The sequence below is a fragment of the Neovison vison genome, chromosome 12, assembly GCF_020171115.1.
Source record: "Neovison vison isolate M4711 chromosome 12, ASM_NN_V1, whole genome shotgun sequence".
In the NCBI taxonomy this organism is placed as follows: Eukaryota; Metazoa; Chordata; class Mammalia; order Carnivora; family Mustelidae; genus Neogale; species Neogale vison.
This window is the reverse complement of record NC_058102.1, coordinates 6,431,183-6,456,167: the sequence shown is the minus strand read 5'-3', so window position 1 is coordinate 6,456,167 and position 24,985 is coordinate 6,431,183. Positions and strand designations below refer to the sequence as shown.

General features: G+C 59.4%; 1 protein-coding gene across 2 annotated transcripts in view; it reads right to left on the bottom strand.

The window, feature by feature from the left end:
* Positions 1 to 24,731, bottom strand: part of NFAM1 (NFAT activating protein with ITAM motif 1) — a 39,226-nt gene extending 14,495 nt beyond the window's left edge. Inside the window, exons 1-4 of one of the 2 annotated variants that reach the window (XM_044226672.1) lie at positions 24,661 to 24,731; positions 23,402 to 23,544; positions 5,553 to 5,882; positions 3,725 to 3,837 (exon numbers count right to left, since the gene is read on the bottom strand). In XM_044226672.1, the coding sequence (XP_044082607.1) occupies positions 3,725 to 3,837; positions 5,553 to 5,882; positions 23,402 to 23,438 (480 nt within the window). In that variant the 5' untranslated portion in view covers positions 23,439 to 23,544; positions 24,661 to 24,731. Of the gene's footprint in view, positions 1 to 3,724; positions 3,838 to 5,552; positions 5,883 to 18,858; positions 19,054 to 23,401; positions 23,545 to 24,660 lie in introns of those variants that run through there. The other variant, XM_044226671.1, reaches the window with a different exon arrangement.
* Positions 24,732 to 24,985: the final 254 nt, after the last annotated feature.

Genomic DNA, 24,985 nt, shown 5'->3' with positions numbered 1-24,985 from the left:
TGGATGGGCTCTGGGGCTCAGGGAGGGGCCCGGGCAGCATCCGTGTAGACAGAGCGGGGAGTGCTCTGAGGAAGGGGCCAGAGACTTGCCATGTGTAGAGGCCACAAAGACGCTGGTGATCCACACAGGGCTGCCCTGGGGGTCCAGGAAGCAAGGGAAGAAGTATGCAGGGGAGGAGGGTGCCCTTAGCAGATGAGGGCAGATAGGCCATCCAAGTCAGAGGCTGCCTGCCGTGGGAAGCCAGCCTTGACCCATCCCCAGGCTGCGGGCGGGGAGCCCTCTGGTTGCTCTCAAGGCAGAATCACCTGCCTTTTCTGGGCCAGAAGCTCCGGCTTTGATTCATTTATCTGCAGCCGCCTGGGCTCCTAGGGTCCTCCGTGTCTCCCCCCCTGCCTGGCCTTCTCCTCTTGGCCGACTGCCTGGCCTGGCCACTGGCTGGGGTCCCCCGCCTCCCCGTCCCCCACCCCATGCTCTGTTCTTTCACTCAGTTCAAATCACGCTTCCCTGTGAGGGACAGGGCTGGAACAGACCCCGCACCCCAATTTGGATCCAGTTCCAGGGAGCTCTGGGGACATCTCTGGCCTCTGGCCTTCTAATTTCTCTCTCTTTCAAGGCCAGGCTCCTGCACCCGCCCTTCCTCCCCCGCGTGCAGGGAGGGAGGCCAGGAAGCTCTACACACCGCCCTCCCACTGTGGGTCAGGTGCCCCGGTGTCTCCAAAATGCTCTCTTCCACCCTTCCCAGGTGAGGCGGGATCCATCCTCATCCCCGCTCCTGGAGGAGGAGAGCCAGGCTCGGAGAGGGCTGTAGCTTGGTGAGAGGGCAGGGGCTGCCTCTGTCTTGCTTTCCACTGTGTCTGGCACTTAGCCCGGTGCCTGGCACGTTCTAGATACTCAGGAGCTATTCCTGGAAGGAGAGAGAGGCTAGGAGTGGTTGAAGCCGCGCAGGAGGGGGAGGGGCTGGGCTCCGAAGTGGGGCCGGGCTGAGCCTTACCCCCACCTCCCCTCCTCCCGGACTTTACTGACCACCTGCTCTGCTCCGGGTGCCTCCCTGACCTGGCAGGACCCCGAGCTCCACACATTACAAACCAGTTTTTGCAGAACAGTGGCTGCAATGGAGGCTCAGGGTCAAGGTCTCGCCCTGACTCGGTTCTGCCCCTCACCTGCTGGGCTTCCTGCCTGCAGAAGGCACCTATGCAGCCTCTCATACAAGCTGGCATGGGGGTCCACAGCCCGAGTGGGGGTCCACAGCCCGAGTGGGGGTCCCTCATCGCCCCTGCCCGACACACAGCCTCTGCGTCCATACCCACGTCCCACTAGGCGCTCAGCTGATGTTTGCTGAGTGACAAGTCCAGAGCCGTCCTACCTGCCTCCGTCATGGGAAGAGCAGTGGGGGTGGGGGAAGGAATATACCGGGGGTAAGAGCCGAGCTGGGCACACAGTAGGGGCTCAGCACATGTTGGATGAAGGAGGGAAAGGGCCCAGGGGCAGGTGGGCCTCTTTCCTAAATGCAGGATTCATGGGAGGCCCAGGGAAGCATTTCCCATCGTTTTCCATCTTCCCTGCTCAGCTGTCCCTGTGACCAGGCCAGAGGCAGGGGGCCAAGGGCCCACGGAGGGGTCCTCGCCTCCCCGGGGACCTCATAGCAGAGCCTGCTCCTGGGTGGAACGGAGTGGACTCCTTCTGTCGCTTGTCGGCCGGATGAGCCAGATTAGGACCTGGTCACGCCAGGGTCATGCCCCACACCTGCGGATCACAGGACAGCAGAGGAACTAGAACGGTGGCTGAAGCTGTCACCAGGCTGCAGCTCCCAGATGGCAGGAAAGGCAGCCTCCAGAGTTTTAGGGCCGGCCAAACGGCCATGTTCACCTTCTTTTATCACCCTGGAGCCTTTTCTGGAGAGTGACCATGTCTCCAGCCCGAGGCAAAGTGGGAAACTGGGGCTGGGGTCCGAGCCTCCAACCTGCCTCGCTCCCCACTTCCCCAGAAGCCACCCTCGTCTCACCTCAGTCGCCCCTGCCTGGACTGCTGCAGTAGCTCCTCACTGAGGCTCCCTTCCCCCGCTTCTCACAGCTGCCGGAGGGTCCATCGGGGTCAGTCTGATCCTGCCCCACATCTCCCGACGCCCTGTGGGGCCTCCCAGTTCACTTAGAGTAAACCCAGTCAATGTGCCTTGCCTGACCTGCAGGGCCTCCATCCTCCCCACCCCCCCACCCTCCCCTCCCCCCAACTCAGGCAGCCCGGCCCACCTGGGGCCTCCCTGCAGCTCCTGCCTCAGAGCATTCACACCTGCGGTTCCCCTGTTGCACACACTCTTCCTGACGTCTGCCTGCCCCTCTTCCTTCCGGGTGCGGGTGCGGTGTGGGGAGGCCCTTCCAGCTCCTTACTGAAAACCACAATCTCCCTCCTTCCCACACTCACTACTCTCTCCCCCAACACTCATTGCATCCCTTAGGCTATTTATTTCTCTGTTTGTTTAGGGTCTGCCTCCCCTCAGCTGGAATGCAAATCTGATGCAGGCAGGGATTTCTTGGGGACCGGTTTAGTCATTGCTATGGCCTGGAATCCAGTACGTCCTCTTGTGGGTTGAATGAGCAAATGCATGAAATCCCGTCTCAGGGGGCCCTTCCCTAGGTGTGGATGGGGATGGGCAGGTGCAGGGGCGGAGCCTCTTTTGACCTGAGGAGCCCCCATGGTGGTGCGGAGCCCTCTTCCCACACTCAGGGCCTTCGCTGATGGAGCTGCTCCCCAGACTTGCCCCCGAAGGCAAGCAAGGAGTCCAGAGAGGGCAGAGCACGGGCCCGAGCTGTTCCGATGGAGGCCTTCAAGGAGCCAGGACAGAGGGTCCAAATTGCAGGCTGGGGCCCTGACCATCATCTTTGCCCCCCCTCGCCCCCCCCTGAGCCGGACAGAACCTGGCACCCACTGGGAAGGCATTCTACCGCCCAAGAAACATCTACTGAGCACGCGAGGGCCTGCACAGAGCCACGCAGACAAGCTCACTGCGGACTCCGTCCTCAGGGTACTTACGGAATGAGCCCCCCAGGACTGGGGGACAAGAAGAGTGACGAGAGCCCACGGGGGAGACAACCCTCCCTGCGTTGGTGCCACCACAGCCCGAACAGGAGTCAGCCGGGCGCAGACCTGGACCAAACACCCCATCCACCTGCCCCCCAGCCCCCGCCCCTGCCACAGGCTTGCCGGGAGACCTCGGGCGAGCCGCCACCTCTCTGGGCCTCGCTTTCCAGAGTTGGAAAATGGGAAGAAACGTCCCTCACAGAGCTACGGAGGGACGCAGAGGGGAGGGCAAGGGTGCCTGGTAGACAGCAGCTGTGAGGAAATGCTTCCTCCTCCCTTCCAGGGTGCTGGGGATCCGGAAAATCCAGGACAGTGTGGCTCAAAAGAGCCAGAAGTGGGGCCTGAGCCTTGCACCGAAACACCGGGGAGGACCTGTGACCTAGAAAAGGCGGGTGGACCCTGGTTTTGTGCGAGACCCAAGAGGACCTGGCATTGGCAAGAGGGTACCCCGGGCCCAGCTGTGGAGGTGAGCGAGGAGGGGTCCGTGTGCAGGGAGGCCACGAGGAAGGCTACGGCCGCAGCCCTCACCAGGGCCCGGGGATGCCGTGCGGGGCGGGTGGGCGGGCGGCCCCTCCGCTCCTCGGGAAGCTCCCGGAGCCACAGCGAAGGGCCCGGACAGGCAGTGCTGCCATGTGTGCGGATCCCCTACCTTCTTCCAGAGCAGCAGGGCTGTGACCAAGATGCTCAGCGCGGTCAGGAGGCCCGTGAAGCCGGAGAGCAGGAGCAGCTGGGAGTCCTGCGCGGGGGCTCGGTACCCTGCGTCTGGGAGGAGGGCAGGGAAGCAGAGGGTTAGTCCCCCGAGAAAGACAGGGGTGCACCCCACCCCGCCAACCCCCAGGCCCCCCAGTCCTCTGTTCTCCTTTACCCAGCACGCCACTGTCAGCACTCCCCCACCGCGAGCCCCCCAGACCTCCGCGGCCAGCAAGGTGCTCCTTCCCACGCTGGCTTTGGCCACACCCCTTTCTAGGTTGGCAGCCTTGATTCTTGTCAAGGGCAAGGAACCCATCTTTTGCTTCTTGAGTCACCTGCCTCGGGGTGAATCGGCTCCCCCGAGAGCTGCCTGTGGGACCCTGGGCGAGTCGTGCCACCTCTTGGGGCCTTCTATGCTCTGCATGAGGAACGGCGGCCATCGGGACAGGGGTGATGGGGCGGGGGGGGGGGGTTGGTCGTGGCCTGGGCCTAGCAGGTGACTGGCCTTCACCAGGGGCAGGTGAAGGGCCCAGCCCGGCCCCTTCCCTTGGGCCATCCCTCCTTTTATGCCTCCCTCCTTTCCTACTTCCCTCCCTCCATCTGCCGCAGAAAGGGCCGGGTGCCAACCACGTGCCAGGTGCGCCCGTGTCTGTTATTAATCAAACATTTCCTAGTAGCAGACACCAGCCCTTGCACACAGGATCCCGTTCATCCCCATAAAAGCCCTCGATGGGTAGGGTGTTGCCACAAAGCCCCGGCCTAGAGCCACAGCCGGGCCGGCCAGCTCCCCGAACCCCCGCCGCTCCTGGTGGGAAGCACGGACACAGGTCAGAGCCTCACGGCTTTGCCGATGATAACTTTTCACAGTCATCACTCCTTCGGGGATGTGATGAAACTAGGAACCTTTCCCAGAAATACCTACATGAGCCAAGTGCTGCCACAGACACACACATTCATGAGCCCAATGGTGTACTCAGCCCCCGACACTCCCCCCTCACACACACACACACACACACACACGGTGCCGCAGTGATGCTGAGACCAGGGCGCCAGGGACTTCTCTCGGGCACCTGCCAGAGGTGGCCGGAGGCACAGCCACGACCCAGGCTTTCGTCCTTCCCAAATCAAGGTAGACGTCGGCACACCTGCGTGGTCAGGGGCTCCCTGAGGACACGGTTGCCTTTAACCCAAACTGATCAATGAGACAGATATTCCCCTTGATCAATGAGACAGCTTTATTTATTTATTTGTTGGTTTATTTCTTGTTGATTTTTTTTTGTAGTGATCTCCATGTTTCTTTTTCTTTTTTAAATTTTTTTCAGTGTTCCAAAATTCATTGTTTGTGCACCACACCCAGTGCTCCATGCAATACGTGCCCTCCTGAATACCCACCACCAGGCTCACCCCAGCCCCCACACCCCCAAAACCCTCAGTTTGTTTCTCAGAGTCCACAGTCTCTCATGGTTCGTCTCCCCCTCCGATTTCCCCCAACTCCCTTCTCTTCATCTCCCAATGTCTTCCGTGTAAGATTTTATTTATTTATTTGACAGAGAGAGACACAGCGAGAGAAGGAACACAAGCAGAGGGAGTGGCAGGGAGAGGGAGAAGCAGGCTTCCGGCTGAGCAGGGAGCCTGATGCGGGGCTCGATCCCAGGACCCTGGGATCATGACCTGAGCAGAAGGCAGCTGCTTAAAGACGGAGCCTCCCAGGCGCCCTGTTGCCTGCTTTAGATCCTGTGGCCCCAGACTTGCTGTGTGAACCCTCTGGACCCTGCAGGAAGCCTCACCTCTGACCAGGATGAAGATGCCTTCGCTGATTATTTTCAAGTCCTGCCAGTCCACGGAGCAGTAGTAGGTACCAGTGGCCGACGCGCTGGGCATCGTGGGGGTGACCCGGCATTGCAGGGTGTGCGTCTGGTTCTCTTTGGCCAGGTCGGGTGAGCATTTCATCTGCTCCTTGGGGCTCTCCCGTTTCTGGAGGTCCACGTGAAAGTACCAGGTTGTGAAGTCCCTGAATTTGGGGCTGTCCGGGTACGTGATTCTGCAGTCGAAGGAAATGGCCTTGTTGGCCAGAGAGACCAAAATGGGGGCACCAATTTGGGTCACAGACTGCCCTCCTGCAGGGGAAGAGAAAGGAAAGAGTGGGAGCTTACCCTCCGGGTCGCTTCAGTCCTTTCTACCTCCTCCCGAGGACCTCGGCTCACGCTCACACTCACACCGTTCACGCAGGCGCTGTGTGCAGGCGTTGTGCCAAGTGCCTCACACATAGAACTCTCCGTCTCCCGACACACCCAAGGCGAAGTGTGTAAGAGCTCCACTTCACAGAGAGGAAGAGTCTGAGGGTCAGGCAGGTCAAGCTGCTAGCTTTCACTCTCTCAGCAGGGATGGCGTGCAGCTACAACCCTGCCCAAGGCGGGCAGACTCCAGACCCCACAGCCCTAACCGCTTTCCTGATCAAAGGCCAAGAAGCCACATTGGATAAAAGCACCAGCCTGAGAAGACCCAGAGCTGCTGGAGAATGAGAGGTAAAGAGGAGGGAGGCAGGAAACAAGACAAAGAAATGCTCCCTGGCAGGAAGAAGAGCTTCCCGGCAGTGGACCCCCCGGAGGGGAGCCAGGGTTCTCCCCAGCCCGTAGGAGGAGCCATGCCAGCCATCAAGAGAGAAGAGCCTTGCCCTGAATCAGAGCTCGGAGAAACAGTTGTCAAGTTTCTATGGACGGTAACAAAAAATGCCCCAAGAGCAGCTTTCCAGAAGCACAGAGGGAGCCGTTCGGGCCACAACCAGGATGTCTGATGACCGTTACAAAGGCAGGTGTCTATGCGGGCCTCCTTCCTGGACACCTGGACACCCCTCCTCATCACAGGCTCCTAGGAAAACACTGGCACCTGCCGGGCTGGGCCTCCCACCCTCCCGCAGGCTCCGGGCCTGAGCAGCAGGGGTCCCCTCACACCCCCAGATGTCAGCACACAAGCCCCCGCAGCTTCAGCACGCCTCGTCCCCTAGCCCCTTCCTTCTCCAGCAGCCGAACGGACAGTTCTAAACTGAGGTCGGCAGGAAGCAGCCAAGAACACGCCAGCCAGGTTGTTCATCGGGAGAAGATCGCACGTTGGAGTGACTCAGAGGGACCGGCCAGGTGTATTTTGTGGGGGGAGGGCAAGGCATGGGCCCCCGGGGGACCAGGTGTGGGGCTGGCATGAGGCCAGACTGGACTGGCCTCTGGGCTCTTCCGCCGAGCCCAGCGCTGGGTCCCCAGGGGAGGTGAGGCCAGGGCCTCTGGAAGACTTGGGGACAGGACAGAGGGGGGCCTCTCAACCAGTCAGTCCCTCGGAGCCCCCACCGCGTGCTTATTTTGTGCTTCGTGCTGAGTCACAGAAGAGTTCGCCCCTCCACCAAAGAGCGAAAGGCAGTTCCAGTTCCAGGGACCGGGCTGGATGTCCAGGGGACGGGGGGGACCGGCTTCACTGTCCTGCAGGACTCTGACGGTGTTCGCACCTGGAGAAGCCCCTGGGCTGGGACCCAGGGTTCTCCTCCACTGAGCGGGGCGGGAAAGATTTCACGGGTCCTTGGTGTCACTGGGCACGCCAGTGGGGTTGCCGTTGTGGCTTAATGACACCGCTCTGTGCTGTCGTAAGAAAGAGGAGCTCTGATTCAGGCCCGAAGTTCCCCTGACACTCGGCAGCCAGGGCAGAGGCGCAGCAGGCGGAGGAAGGGGTCATGGCATCATCCCAGGTAAGGACAAGGGGCCAGAGGGTTGAGACAGACCTGGTTTGCCCTGCCCAGCAAGGCCATGCTGCATGCAGGCCATGGCCATGCTCCCCACCCCCCCAAAGGGCCACTTCCCACGCTGCAGCTACCCCTGCACGCCCCTCTGGCTGGGACTCCTACCCAGACCTCCAGACTCAGCTCAGACTCTGACTTCTAGCTGCATTCTCCCGTTTGGCTCTGCAGGCGGCCAGTCCTCCCTGCCAGGGGTCGGGAGGTGGGAACCTGGCCAAAACCACCAGGAAAGTGGCCACACCAGGGCTGGCACGGAGGGCTTGCCGCTCCCCCCACTTCAGACACCTGCTTCTCACCGCAGACCCAGAGGGGCTCTGGTGGGACCCTCGCAAACCTTGCAGGTTGCCCCCCCAGTGCACAGGGCTGGCGCAGTGGCTGGTGTCCATCTTGCACCTGGTGGCGGCTGTATGATTTGTCCCTTGTTCGGGTCAAGGGTGCCTGTCCCCTGTGGAACAAGGTGGGCCGGAGCAGAGTGAGCTGGTCTGAGGATCTTCTTAGATTCTGCCCATGGGCCGCGCGAAGAGGGGCACACGGTTCAGAGCGGAGGACTGGGGAGGAGGGGTGGGTGGCGACTCGGGTTCCTGGGACTGAGGGGGGGCGGGGGACGGGGGGAGAGCCAGGGCAGGCCGGCTGGCACACCCCAGTGACCCACGAGCGTGTCCGAAGGGGTCCACTGCACCCACCCCGAGGGGGTCTAGGGGGAGAGGGGAAGACCCTTTACTGACCCTTTACTCTCACACGGGTCCCAGACCCTGCCTCCAGCCTGCACTGCATCCAGCGTCCCACTCTGGCAGGCGCTACCAAGAACCAGGAGTTGGTTCTGACTGTGAGTGACCGTCGGGCACAGGGGCTGCCGGCTTGGCTTTCTCTCCAGGTGCCTGTGGACAAGTCCCCAAGAAAAAAGGCCCCAAAGGGCTACAGAAGCAACAGGAACTTGCTCTTTGGATAATTCTCCAGGAAGGAGGCGGGTGAGTCCTCGGCACAGCCTAGGCCAGGCCAGGCACAGGGACGAAAGCGTTGCCAGGAGCCTGGCTTGTTTTCTGCAGGGAGATGAATTCGTTCAACTTGCAGATCCCCCTGACCAAGAGGGCAAAGGGCCTGGAGGTGGCCGTGTGGAGGGCAGGCAGAGATGGGGCAGCCCCGAGGAGGGGAGGGGAGTGGAGAGGTGGGATCTCCCACCTGCCCCTCCACCTGCTCTTTCCAGCGTGGGGAGGAGAGGGAGAGAAGGGAGCGGGAGGAGCCCGGGGAACGAGAAGGGCAGTTCCAGGGGGAGGCCAGGCTGCGTGTCCCCAGTGACAAAAAAGAGGCAAAGAAGTTAGCGGAGTCCTGAGTCCCCGCTGAGTCTAGAAAAGCGAACGCCAAACTGGCCCTTCTGCCTAGAAAGTACCAGGCTTACAGGGCAGGGCACGCGCGGCCTGGAGTGGCCTCCACAGGACAGCCTGTCTACCGCCTCAGGCCTTGGGCCTGGGCCGGACATGGGGGAATGGGGGACTCCCTAGTGTGCAGACCCAAGCCTGGGGCGCCAGGCTCCCCTGCGGGGTGGCGAGCGTAGCAAGCAGAGAGAACCCTCCCCCCAGCAGCGGCCTCCTCGGGCTCTCCCCGCTTACTCCTTATCTGTTACCCTTGTTGGGAAAGATTTGGTCTACTGCCCACTTTTCGAATCTGTGGCCACTTGCACCGCGGTCTTGAGAGCGGTAGGGAGGGGCCCCAGTCCTACCCTGGCCCAGGCACCCCATGCCGAGTCCCTGGGGGGAGGGATTCACAATCAAAGACCTTGGCTGGGTGTAGAAACGATGCCCCCCCCCATCTGCCCTCCCCACGCCCTATACAGGGCACCCCGCACTGCAGTCCTGCTCTGGAGTCTGGACTCCCCGCCCAGCACCCCACCCGCACCCCCACCCCAGGCAGAGAGCTGCCTGGAGCTGCTCCCCAGGGAACCACAGACCACCTTGCCGACTGACCCTGCTGCAGTGCCCCCCACCCCAGAGGAGACCCAGGAAGGAGTCTGAAATCAATTTACATGGTGAGGACAAGCAATTTTAAAAAATAGAACCTTGCAGCATTTTGTGCGTAACGACGGCGCTTTTTGTGAACTTTTGGGTTCAGTTACAGTCGCACAATGGGGTTCAGACAGGGTCGTGCTCTAACACGCATCCCTTTGCTTTGGGTCACCTTTAAAAAAAAAATTTTGCACGTTCTTGGGTTGGAGGATCCAGCCCACGATTCCGGGCCCTACGCAGCCCAGCTGAGCTGTCCTCCGTTCACTCCCCCGCGGACGCCAGGCCTGCTGGGCCGTTCCCCTTGCTCGGAAATGCCGTCCTGTTCCCTTCCTCTCCCAGAATTGGGGGTCACCCTCTCGGTCTGCAGGACTCCCTCTGCCCCACACAGACTCTCGGGTGGTGTCGCTGTGAAGCTGTGTGATGACAACGCGTTACTGCGGGGCAGGGGGGGGGGCAGGGGGCACACTTCCCTTTTGCAGAGGACAAACCGAAGCTCTGAGAGAGGAATAGGTTTGCCCAGAAGCACAGCTAGTCAGGGGCGGGCATGGGATTGCAAGCGGGGTCCCTTTGGGTCCTTAACTCCAAACTCTTCATCACTGCCCTATGCCACAATTTTAAAATCTGGGAGCAAGACAAAGAAAACATCTCTCAAATGAAAGGACTGCACCCCTTTATTTTTTTTTTAAGATTTCATTTATTTATTAGACCGAGAGAGACAGAGAGCACAAGCAGGGGAGCCACAGGGAGAGGGAGAGGGAGAAGCAGGCAAGGGGCTGAGCAGGGAGCCCGGTGCGGGGCTGGATCCTCCGGCCATCAGATCATGACCTGAGCTGAAGGCAGACACTTAACCACGGAGCCCCCCAGGTACCCCGAGCTGCACCCCTTTAAAGGGAGCTACAAATTCAGAGGCCATTTTTCTAGATTTGGGTCATCTAATAGACATGTCCTCTGGCAGGAAATGGGGACAAAGATCCTCACCAGAACAGACCCTGCCGCTTTATAGGGACAGCTACTGTTATCCAGCTCAAGACCTGCGGCTCCCAGAGCAGAAGCATGTGGTCCCACAAACCGTGTACAGACAGTCCCGTGTCAGCACCAACCGAGTGCCCAAAGGGCCAGCCAGCGTCCCTCCTTCACTGCAGCGATGACATCCCCCCAGCCCTGGCATCGGGCACTCCTCTCCGCTCTCCCCAGCTGCCCCGGCCTCCTCACAGCCCCTCTGGCCCACCTGGCCCAGGCCTTGCCCCAGCTGTCCACTCTGCCTGGAACTCGATCCCTTCCGTGGCCCCCAGCCTTGGCAGCCAAGCGGGTGAGGATCCAGACGTGCTGATCAAAGGTATCCATCCCCACTTCGGTCGATTTTAAAGGAAAGTACTTTGATTCTCCAGCTACAGAAGAAAGCAGTTCCCACGGTCTTTATTTTAGGCATGGAGTTTCACCCTCTAATTTAATTCTGGCGTCTCTCAGAGCCATGCCATTTTTTTTTTTTTCCTTTAAGGCCCATGTGAAGGGCTGCTGGGAAGCCACAGACGTGGGGATGCTGGCTTTATCACAGGGCTCCGGCCATTTGCCTGAGCACGAATCCCAGGACACCACTGAAAAATGGGGGAGTCCTTCAGGACCTGCGCATCAAACAACGGCGCGTGGCCAAGTGGCTGATTAGGGAGAGGCGTGTAGCAGGCCTTGGAAGGCAACCTTTGAACAGAGAGTGTGTACTCTGAAGCTTTTAGCGCTGGTGCCCTCGGAACACTGCCATCAGACCGGCTGTCACATCTTTCAACACCTCTGAATTACAAAGATACAGACGGATGTGGCTGGCCTCGGGGACCATTTCCACCGCCCTGCCTGCGTTCTGTTCTAAAGCCTCCAGACTCTAGACCCCAGGAGCACCGTGGCCACGCGGGGACACAAACCGAGTGCAGAAGGTCGACTGTCTGGTCCCAGAAACGCAGAGGCTTTGTGGGTATTCACGGGCATTTGTATAACAATCACCTCTCCTTCAGGTTGAAAAAGGCAAGTTTCTCCAACTTTGAGGGTGCCGCCTAGGACAGCTGGAGACTCAGTTTCTCCCTTCATACCGTCCTCTGCCCTCAAAGAAGGACGTCGGGATGGGGAGGAGATGGCGATAGGACCAAAGAGGGAGAATGGGGGTTCTGGTTCTTGTCCCTCGATGGGTGTAGGACAAAATGGGGCGAGGGGGGAGACCCCACCAGGGCACCCCCTTGCAGAGGGCACCCTCCCAAAGTCCTGCCAGGGCGGGCTGGGCCCTGCCACTGGGCAGAGCTCGCTGATGAAGCTGGAACGTGGGGAGATAAAGGGAAGTCCCAGAGTCTGCAGAAACCCAGAGCAGGGGACCCAGCCCTGCTGGGAGGAGTGGAGGAATCCAGGAGGGGCAACTCTGGGACTGGGTCTTTGTTTTTTTTTTAATTATAATTCTTCAGCCCCTCCCCCCCCTTACACAAAGGAAACGTGCGTGCTGTAGGAGTTCTAAACACCACAGCGAAGGATCAAGAACATTGAACTTGCCCACAGTTCTGCCACCCTGACATCGCAGCTGCGGACATCCAATCCCATTGCCAGGCTGGGCTTTGAAGGAAGAGTGGGAGGCACCCTCCGGGTGGGGGAGGGGAGCAGAGAGGGGCGGGTTAAGTACAAAAAGCTCTTGGGTGAAGCTTCTAGAAGTCATCATTGGTAGCTGCGGGACTCAAAAGGAGCTGTGGAGGCATAAGGGTTGGGGGGGCGCGGCTCAGGGAGGTGGGAGGGAGACGGTGCAGGGCAAGTGTTGTCCTGGAAACCCAGGGGGAGCTTCTGAGGGCTTCTAGATCTGGGATGGACAGGATCACGTTCTGTGCTCGAAAGACAAAGAGAGAGGGGCGTCTGGGTGGCTCAGCTGGTTAAGGGTCCGACTCTTGATTTCGGCTCAGGTCATGATCTCAGGGCTGTGAGATTAAGCTCCGTGTCGGGCTCCTTGCTGGGCATGGAGCCTGCTTAAGATTCTCTCCCTCTCCTTCTGCCCCTCCCCGATCTAAAAAAAGGAAGAAAGAAAGATACCAAGAGAAACACGACCGAGTTCCCATCTTCTCCAGCTGCCTAAAACCCTCACATTAGTGATTCATTCTGATGGCTTGGGACCCCTCCCCCTCCAGGCTCCTTCTAAAATATAAATGCTTCTGGCTGTCAACACGCTAACTCCTTCCTATAGACGCCTTCGCCAGATCACTTTTATCCTGACTTCTCTTAAATCTCTATCTCCCCAAAGATCTGGTGCCCTCCGGGCGCGAAATCACTCACTGTCCTCCGTGCTCCCCAGCCTCTCCTTCCCCAGCCTCTGCCCTGCCAGCCTTGTCCCTGCCTCCTGTCAGCCTCCTCCCCTCCCATGGCAAGCGGAGAGGTCAGCCAAGATCTTAGAGCCAAGGCTGTGGCTCCCACTGCTTCTGGCCTTGACCCTCACTTGCAAATGCCTTCCTCTTTTGACCTTTCCTCCTCCCCACAGAGCTCCCCAGCCAGCACCCTCTCTCCTGGCCCTTTCTCTGGCTTTTCGCACAGAGCCCACCTCTGAAGGTTGGGGCCTGTTCCCTGGTGCTGTTGGGACCCCCGGCTGCCCAGGGGAGCTCTGTCGTGTCCTTCATGCCTCATGGTTTCTGAGCAGAACCACAGGGGAACACCTTGGTGGGGCAGGGCTGGCCACTGGGTTTGTGGGGGGCAGGAGAGAGTGGACCAGAGTGGGCGCCACAGAGAAGGTCGCCAAGTTTGACCTTGAGCAACAGGTTGGAGTCACCAGGTAGGCAAGTGCAAGGACCCCTTCCAGGAAAAGGGGGCATCGGGAGCAAAGGCTTCAGGGCAGGCTGTCATCCAGCAGGGCTGGAAAGTGGGTTTGGGAGGCAGGAGCCAAGAGCCAAGGGTAGCTCAGGGCCAGGGGGTGGGAGAGGGTCTTGTCTAAACCCACTGTGGTGAGGGGCCAACTGGGGGCCCTGGGGGTCTGCGGCTGTGCTCCACGGACCCTTGAGGGATCGGGCTTGTATATAAAGGTTGTCTGGTCCCAAAAAGGGGAGTTAGTGGTTCAAAGGGGATGTACCCAGGGGGCACCGGGTGGCTCAGGTGGTTCAGCATCCGACTCTTGATTTTGGCTCAGGTCATGATCTCAGGGTGGTGACAGTGAGGCCCCAGGTCGGGGGCTGCTTGAGATTCTCTCTCTCCCTCTCTCTCTCCGCCTCTTCCCCTGCTGGAGGGTGCGCTCGCTCGCTCTCTCTCTCTCAGAAATACATAAATCTTCAAAGGGTGGGGATACTTTTAAATTTTTAATTTTTGCTATAGGTTGTCAAGTGGCCTTCAGAAATACGGCCACAGAGCCTGGCTGCTGGGAGGGCTTCTGCTGACGGAGAAGCCGGCTTGCCTTGCCTGGGGTTGTGCCCGCGCGGACCCCCGCCCCCAGCCCACCGCGGGTGAGCACGGATCTGGCTTCTGACATCACCTTCTTCCCCCACAGTCTATGCAGTCCTAGGGGCGCGCGGGGGGGGTCGAAACAACCCGGCTTCACCACACCTTCCCTTACAGGCACCCCCCAACCCCATGGTTGAGGCCCTCCCTGAGGGGTCCCACGGGCCAGGTCTCCCAGGGCCACCGGTGGTCCTGGATGTGCCGCCTTGTTCCCGTCGGCAAGGGGCCTGCATCAGAGGGCGCCCAGGACCCCGACAGGGAAGTGGGGGCGGAGTGCTGGGGTGACTCGGCCGCATCTCCCGCAGCTCGTCCGGGGCTGGCCACACTGTCCTCCCCAGGGGACCAGGAGCTCCTCCCGCCGACTTCACACCCAATCCCTCCCCTTCTCCAGCCTCAGGTTCCCCCCCTTCCCTTCCTCGGTTTCCAGACCCCACTCCAGTGCCCTAGGCCGGTCCTCGGACCACGGCCCCTAGATCCCCAACAAGGGTCTGCTCTCCTACGTCAGGGCCCATGGGGACGCGGCATTCCCGTATGCATACTCTCGTCCCCAAGACACGAGGGTCTCGCTGCTCTGCCTGTGCCGAGAAGATCCCGAAGCCCGGGCCCCCGCCCTACCAGGCGGATTCACCTCACAGGCCTGGACCCGCGTGCCTCTCCCTGCGGTGGCACATCTGCACCCCGCCCTCTTGGAACTCCTCCTGGGCTGAGGAGCTCAATCCAGGCCACTGTCTTTGGAGTCTGCCGGGCATCTTTTGGGTGCCAGGCTCTGTGCTAAGGTGTCGAGGATTTGAACCAAGAAAGTGCACGCGTTTCCCGCCCCCCGAAGCTCACAGTCCCCCTAAGGGAGGCAGACAGCTGGGGAAGAAGCAGCCTCCCCAGAACCACGCGCTCCCAGAGGCCCCGAACACCCGTGGGCCTGGAGGCCGCACCAGAGTGCTCACGGCCACAGACAGCAAGGCCTGAAACGTCCATCATAGAGAAAGAAATTGCAATATATTCCTTCAGTGGGACACTCGGCAGCGGGACTTGACCAACATGATCTGTGAAGGGCCAGAGGGTGAATATTTTCCTCTTTGGGGACCACGGAGTCTCTGTCCCAATGCTCAACTCTGCCGATGGAGGGGGACAGCCTCCTAGATCGCCCACAAATGAATGAGCGTGGCTGTGTTCCAATAAAACTTTATCTGTGGGCGCTGAAATGTGAATCTTGTATCATTGTCACGTGCCGCGAAATATCCTTCTCTTGATCTTCTTCCAACCATTAAAAACATGGGAGAAAAACCACTCCTACCTCGTAGGCCTTACCGAAAGGCAGCAGGGCTGGATTGAGCCTTCCCCCCACTCCGCCACCCCTGCCCTGGGGCCGCTGTTTACGACCCCTGCTCTTTAGCGATGAAAACGCACAGACTGTAGCCACACCGGCAACTGGACAGATCTTGCAAAACACAACGGAGTGAAAGAAGCAGGTCGTGAGAGAATACACAGCCTCACTGTGATTATACAAAGTTCAAGGACAGGGAACATGAATCCGTATCATTCAGGGACACACACTGAGAATTAAAACTATAAAGAGATGCCGGGAAGCAATTGCCCCCAGAGTCAGGATGGGCAAGAGGGGTGTCTAGGTGGTGGCCGGCGGGGGGGACCGGGGACTGCAGAAGCAGGCCCCACGGGACTTTGTTTTATGATGTTTATTGTGCTGCTCTGCACAGGTATTAGAGCTCACAACTTAAAAAGAGAAAGCGATGATAATAGGGCCAACTAGAAGAGCATCTGAACCCCGACCTGAGAGGCGTTTACAGTCTACCTGGAACACAGCCCAGTGGGATTCCTATCCCACTGCTCCACCGAGAGACCCCCCTCTCCAGTCAGACTGAACCTCTCCCCATCCCCGCCCCCTGGCTCTGCCTTCTGGCCATCCAGTCTTTATTCCCGCTGTGCGCGCCACCCACGCACCTGCTGGCCTCCTCCCCCTCTCCGCTCCCTTGCCCCCGCCAACACTCCCCCTGCCCCACCTCCAGCGGCGAGGTGCTTCTCTCCGCCTGCCTCCGGAGCTCTGTATTGGGATTAGACAAAGATGAAAAGCAGAGGCCAATCCTGACAGAGGCTCCGAGCTGCGGGAAAGAAGGCGGGAGGCTCCCGAACATCTTTTGGACAACAAAGGAGCGGTGACACCTGAGTCCAGAGCAAGGGGGGAGGGGAGAAACCTGCATCGGCAACTCTCTCCTTGGGTCATGTTCTGTCATGTTCTCTGGGCAAGCCTCAGCGTTTCCATCGGGCTGAGAGTAGGAATGGTTCACCTCTAGTCGCCCCCCAGCAAGCCAGTGCCCAGAACAGGTCCTCCTCATGGGCACTGGAGAAATAAATACAGCCCAGAGTTCTGAAGAGGCCGAGAAGAGTGAGGGGACTGACATTTGTTGGGAGCACAGAGGCTCAGGAAGGTTAAGTAACTGCTCCAAGGTCATGCAGCAGTCAGTGGAAGAAGGTAGGACTTGAACCTGGGCTCTGCCCGGCCCCAGAGCCCTCGTGGGTGACCGAAGGCGCTGGGAGTGGGGAGCCGACGCGCAGCTGCTCCCAGGACAGCCGAATCTCAGGTTTGCATGACTCAGCCCTGGGGGAGAGCAGCTGCCCATGAGCCCACAAGTGGCTGCCAGACCCTTCGAGAAAAGTAGAATTTGCAGAGAGCTCAAAAGACTGGAGGAGGGTAGGATTCAGGCTCGAGTCCCAGCTCAGGACAGGAGGAGAAGGGCTGGGAGCAAGGGAGGTCCTGAGACACTAACGCATAATGAGCCAGAGGCCACCGGCAAGGTCAGAGAGAGCCCAAGGAGCCCGTGGGCTCGCTGAGATACCCAACTGGCCAACTGACTCTTGGATTTCCATTGGCTCTGCTAGACCGGCAGGTGGCTGATGCTCTCTGAGCCCCAACCACTCTGTCTCCGGGCCCAAGGCCAGGCAGGAACTGTTATTGTGCCCATTTAACAGATGAGACAATCGAGGCACAGAGACATTAGGAACCTGCCCAGGGATTTGCGGTGAATCACAGAGCTCAGATGGAAAGTCAGCCTGAACGCCCTGCTGTATGTCCTCAATCCTGCACCACCCCGCGGCTCAGGGAAGGGGCCCGCTGTCCCTAGGCTTAGGGGACAGTTGGAGAGAGTGAGCCAGGCACCCGCAGGGCGGGACAAGGAGTGACGTTGCTGTCTGCTGCTCTGAGACGTCCTAGGGGACCACAAGGCTTTGTCACCTCTTGTGAAAGAGCAGAGTTTCTCTTTTGTACAAACTTTGCTGCAATCCTGAGGAAAAAATATCTGCCGTGTGTTTACAGTTCAGACGGTTACAAAAGTGCTTCTCACCGCGGCATCCCGCAAAGTGTCACCCACTGTTACCCAGGTGTGCTGGGTCCCTTCTGGGGAGGAGGCCCGCACAAGGAGAAATGATGGGAGTTCGAGGGAAATTCAGTTAGACATGATCGAGTTGACGCATTGTCACCAACAGGCTGCATTTCCTTGGGGCCATCTCTGAACCGGCCGCCTGGAGGGGGTGGGGGGAGGGTGCAGGAGGGACACTGCAAGGTGTGCGAGGAGAAAGGACATGATGTCACAAGGGGCCCAGCCCAGGAAGCCCGCTGTAGGTACCCAGTCAGCTCTTGCCTCCTGCGGGGGAGGACGGTGACATTTTTCTATGAGGAATGTCCTTTCAGAGAGAGCAGAGGGGCCTGGGTGGCTCAGTGGGTTAAGCGTCTGCCTTCGGCTCAGGTCATGATCTCTGGGTCCTGGGATCGAGTCCCGCCTCTGCCTCCCTGCTGGGGTGGGGAGCCTGCTTCTCCCTCTGCCCCTCCCCCGCTCATGCGTGCACTTGCTGTCTCTCTCTCTCAAAAACAAATAAAATCTCATAAGAAGGAAGAAAGACTGAGAGGCGACCCAAGGGTCCTGGCTTAGGGATCCGGCTGACTTGGGTCTAAACCTGATCTCCACTCACCCTTTAGGTCTTGGACAAGCCACCTGGCCTCCCTGGGGCTCTGTTTCCCTGTCCCTAAGCAGTGCTGGCCGTGACAGTACCCCAGGGGTGGCTGGGGGGGGGGGGCTGAACTGTGAAAGTAAAGCCCAGAGCAACAAGTGCTCCAAGAGGCTAATTCATGAGAGTAAGAAGAGCTGTTGTTGTTTACGGCATAAATGAAAGGCAGCGCCTGAAGCAGAAGTTGGAGGCAGCCCCCGGAAGCCTCAGAAAAGTCTGGGTGAATGTAGGAAACCAAGCACCCAGGCTGCACAGTGGGGTGGGGGGGGGACCCTGAGAATCCAAGAGTTTGCCAGGGCAGCCCTGGGAGAGACTGAGCCGGAGGGACCCCCGCGTGGGCAGCCCGGAGAGACAGTCCTCTTCTGGGTAAAGGTGCTCCAAGGTCACGCACCCCTGGGCCTGGCTTGGATCCAGGCTGCCCTGTTTCTGAGGGGACCTGGGACCAGGAAAGGGGGCATGGCAGCCCCGGGAATGGCATCAGCTCCTGTTGCGAAAGAACACGAGGCGGCCCCGCTGCTCGGCAGATGAGGATCCCATGGGGGACAGCCGTCCCTCCCCACCGCCCCCACACCTGCGCTGACACCCTTGACCGCGGCAACGCCCACCCACCCTGTCTGAGGGCCAGGGGTCAGGCTGTGGGAGGAAGGCTGCTAACTCGCCGGGGAGGGGGGCGCTGCCCGCCCCCCTTTAAAAGCCGCGAACCATCTCCCGGATCCCCGAAGGCGTTCCCTGTGAAGTCTGCAACGTTCAAACGCAACCAGCAAATCTCCCGAGACAGGTCCCCAGGAATGAGCCGCACGGGCAGATGAAAGCGGCTGTGATGTGCCGGCCAGAGGGCTCGTGGGAAGGAGGCAGGCAGCGTACCTGTGAGCCGCAGGGTCCAGGGAAACAGGAGCAAAGCCAGGAGCCAGGGGCCCGAGAGCAGGTCCGGCGGGGCCCGCCGCCACGGAGGACGGCGCTCCATCGGGGCCTCCTGCTTGGTCTTCCTCTTTCGTTTCAAGTTCACTGGAGGGGATGGCCTGCCGGCCCCACAGTTCCCATTTGAGTCCCCACAAAGCTCCTCCCTAGCCCAGCTTCTGCTTCCTCGGGGCCTCACTGGGTTGGGTCCCCTTCATAAGCCGGACTTTCTGAGCAGGGAGTGGGCACGGCTCCGGGGTAAAGAGTGGGCACGCGCCCCTCTGCCTTGGGGAGCTGCTCCCCTCCTCGGTCCCCTTCGAGCTGGTGGCCCATCCGTAGACACTTGGCGACAGAGGGGACGCAGGACTGCCACGAGGAACTCTGGGGCTTGGTTTAGCTGCTCACAGCTGAAACTTTTAAAACTGTGTTCACGGATTTCCTGCCAGAAATTGTCCAGGGGCCTGTGGATTCGTGTGCTCATCCCAGCGCAGGGTTTCGGGGGGGCGGTGGGAGTTGGGGTATCGGCTGGGGGCGTGATGGAGAAGGGGCAGCGAGGGTGAGGGCAGGAGCCCATGTTCGCAGCCCTGACTGGTGCCAGGAAACCAGCCGACGGTCATCAGCGCAGTGGGGGCCACCCCAGACCCAGCGCAGAGGCCCAGTGGTGGCCTCCTCTCTGACTCCCCTGCAATGTCCTTCCCCCACAAGCTTCCCTCTACCTGAGTGCACCCCTCCCCCACCAGCAGGCATCTTAATTATTGGCTGCCTGACACCCCCCCCTTCCCCAGCAGCCTCCAGTTTTGCCCTTGGCCTTGTGGAGCCCAGCCCTGGGCCTGAGCCTGGCGAGGTAGGGGGTAGATGTTTGCCCGCAGGCTCTGGGAGGCAGAAGGCAGGGGTCTGGGGCTGGAGGGGAGGACCCAGCACGAGGCAGAGGAGGCTGGGAGAAATGCGGTCGAGCTTCTGCACACATGAGCGCTTCTCCTTTCCCCATGAGTGCCCGTTAACCCTCAAGACAAACGTGATTCTTCCAATTTTCCAGAAGAGAAAATGATGCCTCCTAGAGGCAGAGCACCTCGCTGGAGATGGGGGCAGTTCTGTGGGGCCAGAATTCAACACCCAGCTGTGGAAGCCTGCCCCAAGCAATCCCCAGCGGGAACGCGGAAGGGCCCAGCTTTGGTTCTCCTTCCAAAAGCTTTGCACACGCACCATGAAAGCCAGAGATGTTTCCCCGACCCCAGCAGCCCTAGGAGGGTGGCAAGGAGGAGGAGGGCTGCCCATCAGGTGAGGAAGACCCATGGACGCCAGCCCGGTCCCGCTGGCTGGGGGGCCGCGGGGACCCCGGCGCTACTGACTGTTGATCCGTCAGTGATACACGATCGCATATGTCACACTGAGACACAGATAATCTGCTTCACGCTGTTTCCGACCTCCGGGGGGAGCAGGTTGTCTAAGCACCTCGATGCCATGGTGATAGACGTCACGTTAATGCCTCTGTGTGCGGAGGGAGCGTTCTGAAGGCATCGGTTTGTGCCTCTAGGAGTCTCTGTGGCTTGGCACTGAGGCTGAGCACCAAGACTCCTCAGAACTCGGACACGGGCTCTGCCCCCGCTCCTGTCGCACATGTGCCACTTTTCCCCCTCTGCACGCAAAGCCCTCAGCCCCCAAAGAGGGCAGCCCATGATATGCTCCCCAGGGCAGCCCAGATCTGCACCCCAGGGCAGCCCACGATCTGCACCCCAGGGCAGGCCACAGTCTGCACTCTGGAGCCCTGGATGCCGTGCAGCTTCAGGGGCTGGGTCTGGCGTATGATCTCTGGCCCATCTGGGGCCACCTCTGTCCCCTTTGCCTCTGACACCCCTGGGACTTGGCCCAGTGCAGGCACCTCGTATGTACTCAGTAAATAGCGGTGCATGAATGGCCAGCTGGCTGGATGAGCAGAAGGCAGGGTCGAGTGCCTTCCTCCCAGGCTTGCTGTAAAGGTGGTGCCTACTGAGGAGCCTGGCACAAGGCAGGATCCCAACGGCTGCCGTGGGATGACTGTTCCCAGCGAAAGGCAGGGATGCGCCTTGGGCAGGGAGCCGGGGGTGGGGGGGTGCCGGGCTGGCCTGTCAGGCCTTCAAGAGCCAGGTGATGGAAATGAAACCACAGCACATCGAGAAACCTCGTTTTCATGAACACTTTCCACCTGTTCTCCCCGCCGTGGTCCCCGAACAGAGAAGCCGCTGGACTTGGATGTGATGACTTTTCCTCCCCTGCGCTCCTGGTGGGGCTTTCGGGTAAGCAGGGACGGGAGGGGCAGAGGACGTGGGTTCTGGGGGCACCCCCAGCAGGTAGCCGCGGGCCAGGTCTCCCCAGCTGAGTTTGCGGGTAAGGACCCTACGGGACGGCACCCTCCAGTACTCCTGCTTGTGCGGGCATCGGTCTGAGCGTCCGTCCATCTGTCCCCTCACGTTTGGCTGAGCGCCTCCCGCCGTGGGCACTGGCCTCAGCAGGAGGATGCAGAAGTGAGAGACCCAAGCTTCGAGGGCCCCACACGTGGGTGAGGAGCAACTATCCCAGCACAACCAGGCAGGAACATAGTTCCGAGCGGTTACTAAACGCCAAGACACTCTGAATCTACAAATCAGCTTGATCCTCACTGCAATCCCATAGGTAGGTACAAAACCAATTCCATTTTACAGATGAGGACAGTGAGGCACAGGAAGGTTAAAATAAGATTTGCATGGGACACCTGGGTGGTGCAGTCGGTTAAGCTTCTGACTCTTGGTTTCAGCTCAGGTCATGATCTCAGGGTCGTGAGATCAAGCCCCGTGTCAGGATCCGAGCTGGGCGCCGAGCCTGCTTAAGACCCTCTCTCTCTCCCTCTGTCCCTCCCATGTATGCTCTCTCTCTCTCTTTCAAATAAATAGGCCTTTAAAAAAAAAAAATTTGCCTATAGTCACAAAGCTAAGAAGTGTGTCTAGAGGAAGTGACTGAGGATAACCCCAGGCTCTGGGGTCCCATCCACTCTTCCAGCCTGCCTAAATAGCAGCAGTGTGGACAGAGTCAAGAGTGGAGCACAGAGGGGTGCCTGGGTGGCTCAGTGGGTTAAAGCCTCTGCCTTCGGCTTGAGTCATGATCCCAGGGTCCTAGGATTGAGCCCCGAATCAGGCTGTCTGCTCAGCAGGGGGTAAGCAGGGAACCTGCTTCGCCCTCTCTCTCTGCCTGCCTCTGCCTACTTGTAATCTATCTGTCAAATAAATAAATAAATAAAATCTTTAAAAAAAAATGAGCGGAGCACAGGAAGAAGGCATTTACTCAGGGTGAAGGGAGGAGGGAGTGCCAAGGAGGGCTTCATGGAGGAGGGGGCAACCCTGAAGGAGGAGGAAACGAGAAAGCGCAGACAGCTCCGGCAGTCCAGAGGTGCCTTACCCACACGAAGACTACAGCTTTCCAAAGTGGACCCAGATGACTGGTCTCTGTTCTCAGTTTAGTTCCTATGCACACTTATTAAGCGCCTACTGTGTACTGGGCAATGGAAGCACAGAACATAAGTCAGGTTGCTCCCCATCTAGAGAAGAAAACAGAACACCCAGACGGGATTTCTGACTTCCCTGAGTGAGCAAAGGTGAGCAAGCAGGTGACCCTGAGGCCCCTGGCCTGGCGGCTTTGGTTCCCATGCTCGGGAGCTGTGTGTCTTCCCTGTGTTCCCCTTCCCAGACGCAGGACATCATTTCCTTTCTGCCCACAGACTCCAGAACCAGGGGAACCCCACTAGTTGGAGGGCCCCCCCACAAAACAACCCTCTGCTCTGGCCTGGTGTTCAAGATGGAAAGCGTTGGCTCCATTGAGCCCCCTACCTCCCCGCACTGGAGAGGGCTGCTGGGGAGGGCAGCCTCCCTTCCCTCCTAGCACCACCCACGGGAGCAGGGAGCCTACGCCGGGGGGGGTGGGATAGGGGGGACCTGACCACTAAGTCAGGGGCACGACCCAGCCTGAGAACCAGCTAGCACTCCTTTGAAGGGGACCCTTCTGATCGCGAGCTGGGCTGGCGCACGGTAGACCAGGCTCCTTTCTCCGGGAAAATGAGCTCGCTGTCACTGGAGGTGAGCAAACCCACCTGGAGGCCCTTCTCCCTGCAGGCTGCCCACGTCCGGACTGTTGTCCCTGTTCAAGCCAGTATTTTGGCCTGTTTTGTTTGTATTTGTTTCGTGCCAGACATGGTTCTAAAGGCTTTTCATGTATTGACTCCTTCAGGCCTCACGGAAACCTCATGTAGATACTATTATTATTGCCCCTGTTTTACAGATGAAGCAACTGAAGATCAGAGAGTGCAAGCCACTTGCCCAAGACCACAAGTCTTGCCAACCAGCAAGTAAGCACAAGGACGTGAGCTCCCGTTATGTTCTCTTGCAAAATTCACTTGATCCTCCCGGCAGGGCTGGTATTATAACCCTCATCGTCCAGAATTAGTGAAAGAGGAAAAATCGGGCAAATGACCTGCTCAGGGTCACAGAGGGGATGAGGGGCGTACCTGGGGGCAGAGACCAGCGTTTTCCTGATGGACACATGCCCAGAGTGAGACAAGACTCTCCCGGCGAGTTCTGTTGCGGGAAGGCAGCAAGGACTCAGTGCTTCCTCCTCAGCCCCTGCCACGCGGAAAGTAATCCTTAAGATCTGGGAGAAGAAAAAAAAAAACAAAGATGGCATCATTTTTCAGTATTTATCCATGTTTGCCGTGTGCCGAGGCCCTGTTAGGCTTGGCATCCTGGTACAACCGTGTCCCTGGGAAGGATAAGCACTGAGCAGGTGGCTCGGGGGAGCGCCTCACTGGAGGTCCTCAGGTGGACCAAAGGCTTTGGTCTTGAACTAATGGTACCACCCTGGTCCCCACTGGCCATACGGGACAGCCCCAGGTTGTCCTGTGCCAATGGCGCCACCTGGTGGCAAACAGGGGAAGGCTCACCCGAAGTGCCTCTCCCTGTCCCTTCTTTTCCTTCTGCCGAGGCTGCCACCCAGCAAGCTCGGTGGGGGGCTCGAGAAGCAGCTTGATGGAGTGGCCGGAGCAGGGCGGGAGAAGGGGGGGGTTTCGGGGCAAGCGGGGCCGGGGGCGGGGTGCAGGGAGCCTGTGGGAACGGAGTGCTGGGCCTGCTGGCTCTCTCTGCAATGCCCTTCCCAGGGACCTGAGCGTCCTTTAGAGCTTGCCCCCCTGGGTTCTAACAAGCTGCTTTGCTGGAAACACTTTATGAAATCTGCTTGGGGGAAGCCATCAGAGTCCGTCACTGGCCACCAAGCAAACCAGTCCCACGGTTTTGCGGTGACAACCGGAGACTTTCTGAGCAGGGCTCCCACAGTGAGTTCAGCCAATTAAGGAAACAATTAGCCTCCCCTGAGGCTAATTCATGCATTGTCACCCCACACAGTTCTGTGGTTTTATGAGCCAGAGGGCCTCAGTGTCCCGTGGGCAGAGGCCTGTGTGTGGCCGCTGGTAATTATGCAGATTTCTGGCCCCACCCCAGAGATCTAGCTCTGAGAGCCCAGGGCATCTGAATTTTAACATCCCGTAGTTCTCACACTGGAGAAACTGCCCGAAGCACTTTCAAGTCACATTCCCAAGGGGCTGTGGGCAGGGTGGTGGCCGCCTTCCAGGAGGCCGGCTTGGAAGGAGCCAGGGGGAGCCCTTCAAAGAGATTTGATCCTCCTTCATTCCCTCTGCCCCTTCCCCCTCCCTTGGAAGGCCAGCAGGTGTCCAGGGAATAGAGAACAAGCACCTCACCGTGCCCCCCTCCTTACCTTCTAAGCCAATGGGGGCCGTTTCCTCAGCCACCATGGATTTGATGAAAAGTGGTTGGGAGTGGGGTGCCTGGGTGGCTCAGTGGGTTAAGCCGCTGCCTTCGGCTCAGGTCATGATCTCAGGGTCCTGGGATCCAGTCCCGCATCGGGCTCTCTGCTCAACAGGGAGCCTGCTTCCCTCTCTCTCTCTCTGCCTGCCTCTCTGCCTACTTGTGATCTCTCTCTGTCAAATAAATAAATAAAATCTTTAAAAAAAAAAAAAGTGGTTGGGAGTGACAGGAGGGAAAGAGTTTGCAAAGAATAAGATGTGAGTTGGAAGTAGCTG